This window comes from Apostichopus japonicus, chromosome 16 (genome assembly GCF_037975245.1).
Source record: "Apostichopus japonicus isolate 1M-3 chromosome 16, ASM3797524v1, whole genome shotgun sequence".
In the NCBI taxonomy this organism is placed as follows: domain Eukaryota; kingdom Metazoa; phylum Echinodermata; class Holothuroidea; order Aspidochirotida; family Stichopodidae; genus Apostichopus; species Apostichopus japonicus.
In genome coordinates this window covers 40,429,702-40,444,250 of record NC_092576.1, presented here as the reverse complement: position 1 = coordinate 40,444,250, position 14,549 = coordinate 40,429,702, and the positions used below count along the sequence as shown (strand labels likewise).

At 37.1% G+C, this 14,549-nt stretch overlaps 1 protein-coding gene across 1 annotated transcript; it reads left to right on the top strand.

Annotated features, from left to right (window-relative positions):
- Positions 1–1,886: 1,886 nt before the first annotated feature.
- On the top strand, positions 1,887–14,525 carry LOC139982944 (uncharacterized). Its single transcript, XM_071996164.1, has 4 exons — positions 1,887–2,273; positions 2,621–2,950; positions 12,807–13,118; positions 13,474–14,525. Exons 1-4 carry the CDS (start codon positions 1,901–1,903, stop codon positions 13,809–13,811), a joined length of 1,353 nt encoding a protein of 450 aa, XP_071852265.1. The 5' UTR covers positions 1,887–1,900; the 3' UTR covers positions 13,812–14,525.
- Positions 14,526–14,549: the final 24 nt, after the last annotated feature.

Here is a 14,549-nt window from a genome sequence, read left to right as displayed (position 1 = left end):
GTCCAAAATACTATATTTTGGTGGTTTATTGTCAACGTTGCAGCGATTGCTCTGATCGATCGTGTACGTTAACAGTACGTGTACTAATACGATATTTCACTTAGTGTACCTTTGTAATGCATGCGATATATTTCGTAGCTACTTGTGGCGAATATACATCACTGAAAAGTAGCACGTTTTCGTAGTGACGTAACCATTTGGTCTTTGTGATCGCTAGTCTGGTCACGTCACTGTAACCGGGGAATTATAATGAATTATTTAACTATCTTTAAATTGCATTATGCAACTAAAATGACACTGAAATTACAATTTGACAATTGTTTCACGATCTAGAAAAAAACCTATATGATTTATTGATTGCTTTGCGTGTTGATTTATTTGGATGCTAATTATTTAGCCATGGTTGTGTGCATCCTTAAGCGTTACGTTATAATATATTATTAACATAGTATCGGAATTCGGCACAAGCAGTATATTAGTACCGCATAGCCACGGGCATTTTCCTTTTTCTGTCTCGGGCTTTAACCGAACGCAAGCAAAACCTTGACAAAAGAGGCAAGGGGAAGGAAAATACAAGCTGAACGAGACATAAAGAAAGAAAGAGAACGTAAATACTTAGGCCGAAAACCGACTCTCATATTGAGACATCCTAGGAGGGAAGAAATATATTGAGGCCAAGTGAAGACGAGGCTGAATGGAACCATATAGAGTAGATACGAAATGGACGTGAACCTTAAGAGATTATACAGAAAGATAATTCTAACTTAAATTAATTTGTTGTTGTTGCTATAATTATATTTCACTATTTAAAACTCATATACTCTCTCTGTCCTTCTTTACGCACTTGTCGACTGCTCTCTGCAAAGAATCCGTGACACTTCATTATAGCATTATTCTGGCTAATGACCGTACACATTACTACACATGATACTGCATGCTAGTGTCGGCTATTAGGCTAGCCTATTTGAGTCTGACTGACTCGACCACTTGCGTTCATCAAATTGTTGAATAACCTCTTTTAAAAAATTGACAACAATCGTTATCTTCAGAGTCTGAAAAGACGACGACAATGACCGAGCACTACATTCACACATCTTTCTTAAATGAACTCTTCTGTTAGCAGAGAGACTTACACGACTCGTAGGTGCATAGGCATTGTATGTGCAGTATGTGCAGTAACGTAACACACATGCTCTGCATACTACATTCCTGGTGAACAAATGGTGATTGATAAGGCTATTTTTTTTGGGCACTTTTCACGTTTGATTAAAGTGTGAGCTTCTACTCTGAAGATTTTGTTTCTTATTTTCCATTTTGTTACGCAAAATGAGGACTTGCTTTTTTTAGTATACAAGTGAAGAGGGAATATTTTAGGCATTCGTAACTATATCAGCCGTAATGCATATGTTTTTTTTACATCACGTTATATTATAAAGTGGCATTAACAGAGATAAAATATATTATTTTCCTTCATCTCAGATTGAATGATAGAATAAACTACACAATAGAGCTAATTCCAACATAAATTCTGAGTTTTCTTGCGATTTGATGTTTCACACGTTAGGTACCAATGTATTGCAATGTTCTTCATACCAATAACGATTAGTTACTTCCACCTTTTAAGTTCTATCTCTTTTCAAACAAAGTCCATTGCTCGAACTTCAAAAGTATCTCTCTAGACGGAACCGAACCAGAAGCATCTTTGAAATGGGGTTTAAAATAGCAAAAAAATTATATAGTGACGTCAATAAGTAGTATCCGTAAAAGAATAGGCTTGTTTCAGTTCATTTCTATATAAATTACTCGGCATCCGTAGCTTAGTGAGTACACGTGACTGTACACGTTAATATAATGTAGCTTCGTTAGAATTATACAGATGGTTACATTCCATGCTTAGACAATGTTGAATGAGTCACACACTATTTCAGAAAGAAACATGGAAGCCACTATCTACGTGTCTCTTCAAGTTGTTCTTATCCTTACCATGGCATATGCTGCAATTCCCGGTAGTGTATATACATACCGAACAGCGGTAAATGGATCTGTTTTGCTTAATGTTTGTCACACTGAGGAAGACGACACAATTTATTGGAAATTTCAAGAAGACTTTCTAATTGTTGAAGGTCTATTAGTGCGTAGGGAGTTGAATGAGAGTTTGCACTTGCTTCAAAATATGTCAGTATACATCCAGCCGATCTCGTTGCTGAATATTGGAAAGTACGAATGCATCAATAATTACGAGACTTTATCAACGTATTTCTTAGACGTTGAAGGTTTGTAATAGTTTGTCTTTTCACGTATGTCAATAAGTCACCACAATTTATCATTCCTAGGTCATTTTTCATTTTTCAGGTTTCCTTTTTCTTATTAAAGCAGAGATGATGGAGCGGTTGCTGGTTGCTGGTTGAAGGAACGGTTGTCCTTGTTAAGTACTGTGCACTATACATACTAGATAAATTCAACCAGAGAACAACCAGATATAACATATCGCCAAACGAGAAAAAATGATATCTTAATATTCAATCATTTGTTTTTGTTTCATGCTATAACTAAACATCATATTAAGTGCCTACTTATCAAATATTTTCTTTCTTTTGAAATTGTTTCTTGCCAAAATCAGTTCCACCGACTTTATCTATGACTGTAGACGGGCATTCAAACCATGATAATGGAGATACGCTTTACATACCTTACAATACAACCATACCTGTATCATGTTACGCTACTGGTGGCAGACCTGCAGTGAATCTATCTATTGCGGTGGATAATGAAGAAATATCACCATCAGATAGCAACACTACAACCAATGCAATTTTGAACGGCACCACTTTTGACACAAGGATAAGGTTTTCACTGCAAACAGCCGAAGAAACAGGAAATATTTCGTGTCATAGTAGCGGTTTAAGCTATTACTCAGAACAACAGCTGGATGTGAGCTACACAACTTATGGTAAGAACATTTTATCAACAACGAGTTTGTATACTTAATACTGTAAATGAACAATTTGTTACAAAATATTTAAATTATGAAATTAGTAGCAAATTAAAACCATTGTTTAAAACTATGGACGTCCTACAATAGGTTTGATCTATTCTGTAGCGATAAGCCACGTTGTTATAAAATCGGTTGCTAGTTGATGAGAAGAGCGAATGAGTGAATTGGATATTTTTTTAACCAAAACTGCAAGTAAGGAAGCCTAAATTGGGATTTCGTGCTCTATGTTATTTCAGACATTTAGTGACCAATAAAGTAAGAACAAATTCACATGTTGTGAATAGACGACGGGACATCATCTCGTAGTAGTATGTATTTAATTAGGCCTAATTAAAATAGATTCAGTATTCCAAATAATGCACAAAGACGTTTGGTTGCTTATTGATGTTAAGAATCGTATTTCGACAAAAGAAATATTTTAAATATCAGAACTTAAAGGAGTTGCGATGTAAGGATAACGATTTGATAGTCAAAGGATTGTAATGAGATTTAGCACTTCAAGTGATTCAAGTGAAATGCTCATTTTTGGAAGTGTACATACGTTCAAACTTCCTATTTTCCAGTAAAACTCAAGTTAATAGTGTAGCCTTTACGTTAGAAAGTACACATTATTGTGTATTTTCTACTCTAAGTGCTTAATATCATTACATTTAATTTTAAGTACCCCATTTTAAAATATGTTACCAGGCAGTCGATGCATAATCGTGTACGAATTTCCACTGAATGCAAATCTTATATCAGCATGGGAAACTCTACTGGATGAAAACACGGAGGATTTCAATTCCATCCCAATAAATTCTAAATTTTGTTGTTGCTTTTTATTATTGCTCATACCTTTTAATGTCAAGACACATTGCGTTCAACACAAACTGCCTTAATTGTTTGCTTCACATGGGAATGAGAAATGGTATCGCTTACCGCTCATTTGATGATAGTTGACATGATAAATTGTGTAAGTCTGTATTTACAGAAGTTGTTGATTGTCCTAAGCTTGTTTTTATTTCAACAAAAATCATACAGTCGTTTGGACACCTTTTTTTGGCGATGCGATCTTTTTGTGGAATATCAACTACGGTTAGAAAAGAAGTTCACTTGAAAAAAAAAAACATGGTCATATAAATACACACACATGGGGAATATTATAAAATAATTATGTTTTTCCTATTAAGAATCGTTACAAAAATACTGCAGATTTATTTTCTATTGATGGAGTAGAAATATAACGTATTTCACAACAACATGCATGAATTAAAAGGTTTAAGATGCTAATATTTTGAAAATAAGCTAATATGCCTACTGTAAGATAATTTTACAATTCAGAGCTGCCGTCTTTATTGCCAGTTTAATTAGTACTTATTATTAATATACTGTTTTGATAGGTTTATAGTTGGTATTATCATTATGTAAGCAGTACTCATGTATTTAAATTATCATTCACATGCCATTAATCTCTTTCTTTCAGTCTTGATAGTATACTACGCATATGTTGTGTGCTAGTTTGATATTGTAATGACTGAACGAGGAAATTACTTTCAGAAGATCGTAATCAGTTTCACATTATGTAGCTTTTTACTACAAATTAGCTTTCAATACATGTAGTGCACATACAGATGTAAAAGCAATGCTAAGACTGATTATCGATCTCGTGTTATTAAGGTCTACGTTAACGATACTCCTTGCCTACTATTCTCAACTGTTTTTCTCTCACTCGTAGTATTCCTTGAATCAGTGGACGCAACACTGTGTAGGGACAAGACAAGTATGCATGATTATGATGAATTTTGTTTGTAATTACTTGTCAAAATGGAAAATGGACGACATTACTCTCTGTCACAATATTTATAATAAAGTCATACACTGTCCTTAACATTGGTCAAGAAACACTTTCTTACCCATTTGTATTCAGTATAGAAAAATAACAATTCCAATTTTAGAAGTTACAATACATTTCAAATGTCTAGGTTGACTGTATCTTAAATAATTAAAAACTATATTTGACTTACTCTTCCGAGGATAATGAATATGAATAGACGTATTGTATGACTGGACTTTTTCATTACAGGAATGGTGTTCAACGAAGCATCTTTTCTTGTTAATAATGTTAAACATGAGTGATTTAACCTTCAAGGCTGCTGCTGCTGTTTTGCCATAGTCCTCATAGAACCGTCGGCATTCTCTTGTTTGCCTTTGCTCTTGCCACGGCCATTCCTCCATCTGTCCACTTCTTGATGTTATCGATCCATCCTGTTTTCCTACGTCCTGGCCTGGCCTGGCCTTCCCTTCTACTTCTCCTTCTACTGTCATCTGAATTAGGCTATCTGATCGGCGCTTCCAATGTCCATACATGGACAGCTTCCTCTTCCTTAACTGGACAAGTAGACCTTCCTCTTCTGAAACTCCTACCCTTTGGCAGATCCAAGCATTTGTCTTTCTATCTTTCCAGCTGACCTGAAGCATTCTACGCCACACCCACAGCTCAAATGATTCTATTTTCTTCATGTCATTCTGTTTTAATGCCCAACTTTCTGCACCATAGAGAGCAACACTCCACACAAGAGATTTCACCAGCTGTTTCTTCAGTTTCATGCTGATCTCTTTTGCCTTCCACAATCCAATTAGTTGGCTGGTGGCATCTCTTGCAATTGCCAACCTAGTACAAATCTCTGGTGTAGAGTCTCCATCAATCCTTACCATTGAGCCAAGGTATTCGAAGCTGTCTACCTGGTTGATTGCACTTCCGCCAAGAAAGATCTGTTCTTTGCTACCATGAACCATAACATGAGTTTTGGCTGAGTTTATATGGAGAACAAAGGGGTGGCTGCATTTCTCCAATTCTACTGCTTGCTTTTCCAGTTCCGTTTTTGAGCGTGCAATCAGTGTGGTGTCATCAGCATAGCGTATATTCCATATTGCTCTTCCACCAACAATGCTACCCGATCTTTCATCTAGTGTCTCTTTCACCTGTCGCAAGATGGCTTCACCTCAGGCATTGAAAAGCAAGGGGGACACAATGCAGCCCTGACGAACTCCTTTCTCAAATGGAAACTGGTCTGTGTGGTTATCTTCGACTCTAATAACTCCAGTAGCTTCTGAGTATAGTTTCTCCAGTAGCCAGAGATAGGTGTTTAGGTGTGCCATAATCCAAGAGAGTTTTCCACAGGACAGCATGGTTGACTGTGTCAAAGGCTTTGCTGTAATCAACAAACATCAGCCACAGTTGTTGATCTTGTCTTGTCACTGTTTTCTCAATGATGTTACGTATGGTGAGGATCAGCGATCTGTGGCATTACAAAGTGTGCTAACCTGTTACGAATAACTTCCAGCAGCAATTTAGAAGCGTGGCACAACAAACTGATGGCTCTATGCTTGGAGCAGTCCTGTGTTCCTGGTACCTTTGGTAGGGTAATAATTTCAGATTGTGTCCAGTCGCTTGGCCAAACACCAGTCCTCCAGATGTTATCACTTATTGTTTTCATGGCTTGTACTACGATCTCTCCTCCTGCCTTTATCATTTCTCCAGAAGTCCCATCCAGACCAGCCGCTTTGCCAACCTTCAGTTTCTTTATAGCTGCTCTAATTTCACTTGGCATAACTTCTGGTTCCAGTGCTTCTGGTGGATGTTCATCAGGAGTGTGCCCTGGTAGGTCTGAGCTAAAGAGTTGTGTGTCATACTCTAACCATCGGTCTTTGATCTTATCGGCTTCATAAAGCATCTCCCCATTCTTATCCTTGATACCAATGCCTGGCTGAGGAGATCTCCTCCCACTAATCTGCTTTATCAGCTGGTAGGTACGCTTGGTATTTCCTGACCTGAATGATTGATCTGCCTCAGCACTCAAACCAGCCAACCACTTCCCTTTTGCCTTGCGACATACTGTCTTGACAGATTTGCATAGGTTTCTGTAATCTGCGCCTTGAAAGTTTCGCTTGTCGTCTTTGTTCAATCAAGTCTTTGCAGTCTGGGTCATTTATCCACGATTTCTCTGTCTTCCTTACAACTGGACAATGTTCTTTTGTTGCTGAAGTTAGTGCATCTGCCAAAACTGGCCATGTGACATCCTTGCCTTTTAGATGACCTTTGACACTGGATTCGAATGCAGCTGCAGTGACTGGATCTTTCAACTGTTCCAGATTTAGCTTGAGCTTCTTGGTAAGCAGTTTTTTGTTGTTCCAACTGCGTCCCTTCAGTTCATCCGAACTAGTTGGTGGTCTGAACCACAGTCAGCACTGCGTAATGCCCTGCTATCCTTGCATTCTCTTCTGTCACGTAGCCTTATGGCAATGAAGTCAATTTGGTTTTTCCATTGACCTCCAGGGAAGCACCAAGTATACAACTGGTTCTTTCTGTGTTGAGAGCAGGTGTTTACAGCAATTAATTTGTTATCACTGAGCCAGTCAAGGATCATTTGCCCCCGGTCATTACCTTCTCCGACACAAAACTTTCCACAGGACATGTGCTGGCGATTTGCACCAATTTGAGCATTGAAGTCTCCCATCACCACAAGACGGTCTTTCTTTGGACAATCATCCACTACCTTTTGCAACATTGCATATATCGAAAGCACCTCATCATCTTCTGCCTCAGATGTTGGCATGTAGATCTGGATAATTGTCATTGGCTGTGGCTTTGCATTGAGACGGATCACAATAATTCTATCTGAAATTGGTTGAACTTTCAGTACCGTTTTGACAGTCTTTGGTGCTACAAGGAAACCCACACCTCTTTGGTGAACTTTGTCATCGCCTGTGTAGTAGAACATCTATCCATTTGTATTCACCTGTCCAGATGATGTCCATCTAACTTCTGCAAGCCCTAGTACATCCAAACTCAAACGCCCTGCTTCCATGCGGACCTGATGTAATTTGCCACAATCATTCAAAGTACGGACATTCCATGTTGCGATGTTCAGATATCGTTGACCTCTACCAGAAGTTGCCTGAGAAGTATCAGAACCATGCCTCTCAAATGAGTTTAAGCGTGGCTCGTCATTGTATGTCTCAGAGCTCCTATCTGGAATTGATCCTTCCCCAGTAGCTCTAGGAGCACGGTCAACCCTGGGGGTCCTAATTGCGGACTCCATAACGTTCTGTTCATTATCATACATCATTCAAATACAAGAGAATTTTAGACTAATAATCCGCTGGGACGTCACACCGCTACGGATGCAGCTGGCCGGAACATACTATCAAGTACAACCGCCCTTTACTACACGCACACCTACTGCAGGTGCTGCTGCATGCCTTCAATACCGTAGAACGCCAATTCCGCCATGCAGACTGCTCCAAACCCAACCCATGGGCCCGCTCGGTTTTATGGCGCCGACCGACCCGCCAATCACATTGTAGGTAAAAATGGCTTCTTGTGCGCTTTTTATAGGACGTTAGCCTGGGACTGACTAACCCCACACACAGACTCCCCACTCTGCCTGGTTGTAGCTTAACGTCATACCCATGACAGGCATAGTAGATTAACCTTACAACATAATGATTAAAAAAGCTGTATTATAAACACAGACGAACATCATTTCTGTTTTTTTTTTTAAGAAATAACAAAGAAAGAAAACACCTATTTATTTTATAACTAAGGCCGTCCTTAAACAGACCTGGGTTTTGAAGCTATAAGTTAAAGGTATAAGCATTATCACAACATATGTTGTTTATTGATACGAACAAAAATTAACGAGGTAAAAAAAAAAAACTTAAACTGCAAGTAAATTAAGTTTTCTTGCTCTAATTTTGGGAAAGTTACGTATGTGACATAGACGGAGAACTAGTTGACATACTGTTTTTTTGTTGTTAAGCAAAAACAAAATGGCGGTTTCTTTGATAACTACAGACTGGGTCTTGACATTATAAACCGCAATATTATAACACGTGTAGCTTAATCATACGAAAAACAAATGAGCAAGTTTAGATAGAAAAGAAAGAGAAACTTAAAGTGCAAGTAAGTTGGGTTTTTGTGCGCTTTCGTTTCGGATATTTCGTATGTGATATAGACTAAGCACAGTTGGCATATTGTTTATAGACGGTGTTACACTTTACCCTGTTATTAATTTTACAACAAGGACTATTTACAAAAAAAGAAATTGAGAGGGTTACATGCAATTCAATTGTTATATTTACCAGTAATAACGCGTACAAGCTTTATTTGTTCATGTGCCTTGGCCATTCTGAGTTGCAGCTTTCATTTATTTTACATTTAATAAGGTTGATGAATCCGTTTTGCGAACGTTTTCTCTGTTGCTGCATGACTCTCTATAATTACACACACATATCAATACAACAGATTGAATAATATCTTGGAAATTGGGTTAATATATTGGTGTGTTGGATCATTGACATGCTGTTTATGTACTGGTAGGGTGTAAGCGTAGTTCACGTCAGTCGGTAATTTTCAAAATAACTTTTCGATATGATACGAAAGCTAATTTATTTTTATTTTTATTGTTGCATTATTTAATGAGGGTAGTCCTGTTCAGTGCAGAAGCACTACTTTCCAGAGGAGCCCTCAATACAAAATACGTATGCAATATTATTCAGTAGAAACATGGTAAACGGCAAAAAGATAGACAAACAAATATCAAACATCAAAACAAAATATATAAGTTTTCATATTGCATTTCAAAGTATTAACATTTGGCAAACATTTCAAACATGTGGGAAGACTGTTCCACGACCTGCCTCCAGAAAATTTGAAGGACCTTTTGCCATTCCCAGATATAATAGGAGCAAGTAAACTATCAGTAGAGCAGCTAGATCTAGTTCTGTACGAATGGCAATCTCTCAGTAGAATTGTATTACCAGTAAGGTAATCTAGAGCCAGGCCGTGGACACATATATACATTAGAATATTCCTGAAATAAAATGCACGTTGACGGACATTTAGCCATTCAATTCAGCAAAAATGTCTGTAAAAATGCACATCTCGAAGCCCATACCACATGACTAATGTAGCTACAAGATGTTGAAGAACCTGAACCTTGTCAACCAATTATTAGTCGCTGTTATCCAAACGGCAGACGATAATCAATATGGGGTACAATTAGAGCGTTGTAAATAGTATTACGTGTATGCTGGTCAACACATTAAAGATAAACGATAGTGATTTTTCAGCATCGACGAAAAAATACGATTTTATTCAAGAGTATTCTAGTTGGTTTCCATATTACACATGTGAAAATTCAAGTCAATCCGATGCTCGGAAAGGCTTAAAAAAAATCCTAAACTCGTTGATTTTTTAAACAAAAATTAGGCTTTTCGCGAACAGCGATATGGTGATCACGTGATCTACAGTGACATGTGACGTCATTATGATGATAAAAAAGTGAGCTCGGTGTAGTGTACTTCAGCAGTGTGCACTTAGTGTGTAAGTTTAGCTGCAACCTACTCTATATTGGACTCGACAAAAAACCTAAACCATAGAGGAGATTTGATACACTGCGTGAGACATTTAACGGTCTAATTTTAATTAGGTGTTATTGTTCCTGCTTTTTCTTGTCGCTTTAGTGAAGCCGACTGCCCCAATGTAAATTACGGAATAATCGGTCATAGGGCCATCTCGAGCCCAATTGAAATTTGCGTGTGGCAAGGTCACTAAAGTAAAAACAGTTTGAAAGATTGATGCTTTTATGCCGCATTATTTATATATATCCCGATAAATGCAACAGTAAGTGTTGGAACTAGAAGACATGTCAGACGTGAACAACCTATAGGTTGATTATGTGAGGAGAGAATCCACGTGCAAATTTCAATTGGGGCATAGACGTCGCTTAGGCAGAGTCTTTTTGGGCAGAGATGTGTTCATACCCTCCAAACCACTTTAAACGTAATACGAATAGGAAATGTGTGCATGCTCGAGCGAAACAAAACATCGTGTATTACTTACGGTAGCGCACACTGCCACTTATGTTTGCACAGTGTGAAAGTAACGTTTGCGGATCTACGTGAAGTTGGGCTAGCCTCCTCCTGAAGCCCAAACCACGAGGCATGCATGTGAATAAACGCAATAGGCATTGCATGTAGTGAGAAAATTGTTCGAGCTAGACTAACTACTCGATTGAGTTCAAATGCGGTTGTATTTTAAGCTCAATGAAACCTTTCTGTTGGATTTAATGACGCACGGAACAAGGAACGTTTATGTTTTACAGTAGGCCTAGTGCATACAAGCGAATCTACTTTGTTTAGAACTTTGGATTTTCTTTCGGATGTTATACTAAACTACGTTTGAGACTATCATCACTACTGTTATTGTGCCAGTTTGACTGGTAAGTGAGCACATTCATACATCACTCTGTATCAAACCCGCCAAAAACGTGATCTTGAGATTTACGTTACTTTGGGACAGCTTGCGAGTTACGTTCTCAGATATTGGGAAATCGTTGCAAAATCGCCGCAAATTTCGTAAAAAAAAATTTGGAAACACGTGGTGAAGAAATCAAGAAACACCATGATATTCATTATCTCTTTATGTCTTGAACATTACGCCGGAAAATAACAGTTATGCTGACACGAAATGCACGCACAGCTCCGTACTGAACAGTTCACAACAGAAAAGATCATCACAGTGACGTCATTCACTGACCTGAGGGCTGTTCAAGGTCTTTGCAGTGTTTGCAAATTCCTAGATTACGGAGACGAAAAGACGATGTTTTAATTCCCTTTTTTATAACTTTCCGGTGTGCTATTTGGAAAATTAAAAAAAATATGTTGCTTGGTAAAATATAAACTACATGATATATGAAAACGAGAGATTTTTTTTTCTGTCACTATCGTTCCTACTTTAACTAATTTTTTTTAGAATGTCCAGTTTCTGTGATATTTTTGCAGTAATGTCGTCATTATGTTTATTCCCATTTAAGAAACGAGTCGAGCCAAATTCCAAGGTATTTGAATAAATACATATTTCCAAGAATATCATTATCAAGCTTTACATTGAGGGGATTAACATGTTTTTTTTTTTATAATTTGAGAAGAACCAAACGTCATAACCTTGGTTTAAGAAGCATTAAGTATCAGCTTATAAGTGTTCATCCAATCAGAAACAGCTTTCAAGTCCAACTTTATGACACTTTCAATATCTGATTCCTTTTCTTGAACTATGCATGATGGCATCATCATCAATATCAAGAAAAACCTTACAATTCGAAACTACATTAGGAAGGTCATTAATAAAAATGAGAAACAATAGTGGATCTAATATTGATTCATAGGGTAACCAAGTGTAACAGGTTTGCATCAGATTTACCCTCATCAATAATAGTAGTTTGTTCTCTATTTGGCATGCAATTAGAGAATCAGGTCAGCTCATCATCCCGTATCCCATAATATGATAATTTACGTATACGAACCTCATGGTTGACTGCATCAAAGGCCTTTTTTAGGTCCAACAACACAGCACTATTATTCTGACACTTGTCCATATTATCAAGAATGTAGTCAGTAACGACAATAATAGAAGCAAGTGTTAATGACATGATTGATGTGGTTTTGCTGAGTATATGTGTATTACATTAGTGTTAATATTTTGAGTAGATGCAATTTAGCTCACGTGGGGTAATACAGATAATTTATCAAAATTGTTTATACAAATTTAACGTAACGACAACCTTCCTGCGAATTTTCTCATAAAAATCCTCAGTTATATATTTTCAACGTAGACAAGCTGCTAACCGCGTGATTGCAGGAAGGGGGGGGGGGCGGGTTAGCGTCAACATGTACCCTTTTACAACAGCGACGCAAGTTCTCAAACTTGGAAAAAGTGTCTTCTTTGTCAAATCGTTCACAGAAATGTTTACTTCTTTAATTTACGCAGTACCTCCAAGGATGTCACTGAAGATCAATGAATTTCCACTTAATCAATCTTACGTCTGGGTTCCCCAGTATGAGCTGACGGTTATAACGTGCTTTGCTTGGGACTCGAAGCCGAAGGTGAACCTTTCCTGGGTTATAAATGATCGCGATAGGATTTATACACAGACTAATGTTTCAGAAGGTGATACACCACTATATCATTCAAAATCTCTGCTGGATTATATACCGACACAAGTAAATGAATCGATATCCTGCTATGGCAATAGTGTGACATCATCAGAGTACCATGTGGGAGTGTCACTCTATACCTATGGTAAGTTAACAGTATCATATATCACAGCACACTAAGAAGCAAAGAGATGGCAAACAAAATATCGTTGAATTGAATTCCCGCAACTTTGTAAATGTTAGAGCAAATATTAGTCGGTATTATAAACAGGTTTTCTTTGGAAATTATTTTTGTTAACTTCCAGAGCGTTCACATATGTTCACTTGATTATATTTAGTAATATCTTACTGTTTTACGTTTAACTCCAAAACTGGAGAATTATCTGTTTTCCAGTCTGTTGTGCTCAATATTCAAATACAATATACAAGTATCGTAATAATTCCACATTAAACGAGAGCAGATTATAATATTACATATGTGCTTCTTTTGCTGATGAAAGTATTTCCACAGCTTTACATTACTTTGAATGGAGAAAGAACTGAGAAGAATTATGTTACTGCTGGAGAGAATTTAACAGTCATTTGTCATGCTGATGGTGCAAGACCTACAGCAGTGTTATCATTCAATGACCGCAATGAAGTTGTGACTGAAATGGCACTAACCACAAATACGTCCAGAAGAATATCGTTTGTTTTGATAAAACCGCTGAAAGAAGAGAATATTACATGTACGAGTACACAACGACGAGACGGAGAATGTGATCTCACAACATTTGTCACCACGACAGTTACTCTGTCTGGTAAGCTAAAAAGAAAATCCGTTCACCACGTTATATAGACAGTAATCTACATATTCATAATCTAAGAGGAATAAAAACCCTAAAAATTAGTGTTTATAACATTTCCCTAGTATCCGGTTTACAAGAAATACACATTGGAATATGTTAAAGTTGTTAAATTGGGTGACATTCGACACCATCTGTCGTTCAGTCAGTCTGTTTAATTGATGGACTTCAATTGTTTAACATGTAATAAAATATGGTATAAAAGTACACCCTTAGAATAATATCACTGGTTTCTAACTGTCTACAACATTTCAATGTTAATTTCGTTCCTCAAGATATCCTCTCATACATATAACCCATTCTGATGTTGACATTTTGAAGATCACTTATCCCGCAATCTGTTTAAATTAAGTGATACAAATAGTTCAAAACGTATATGAAACATATCATTCTCTGCTTTTTTCTTCAGACGAGTCGACAATACAACCAACAATTCCAGGTTTGGATACTATGAGTAATTTATGCCAAGGCTAAATAGCTCCCAAAAAATATATCAATGATGATCTATGATCTCTTTAATGCTTTGAATTTATTGATACCTATATCATATATTAATTTATGTTGGTTGTTTGTTGTATTATTTTGCCTTGTTGTTTTCGTTATGAAATGACCATTGAGTTATCATCTAATTGAGCACCTTTTCATTGAATTTCAAAGTCGGTTATTACAAAGTGTCGTTTCGTTTTTTTTTTAAATTCACCAGCTACAGAGTATCATATGTTTTAATTTTC

Excerpts from the sequence above, each read along its gene's own strand:
- LOC139982944 (XM_071996164.1), top strand. The coding sequence starts at position 1,901 with ATGTTGAATGAGTCACACACTATTTCAGAAAGAAACATGGAAGCCACT. Across the intron at positions 2,951-12,806 it reads TGTGAGCTACACAACTTATG|TACCTCCAAGGATGTCACTG; the intron begins GTAAGAACATTT and ends TAATTTACGCAG. Across the intron at positions 13,119-13,473 it reads AGTGTCACTCTATACCTATG|TATTTCCACAGCTTTACATT; the intron begins GTAAGTTAACAG and ends TGCTGATGAAAG.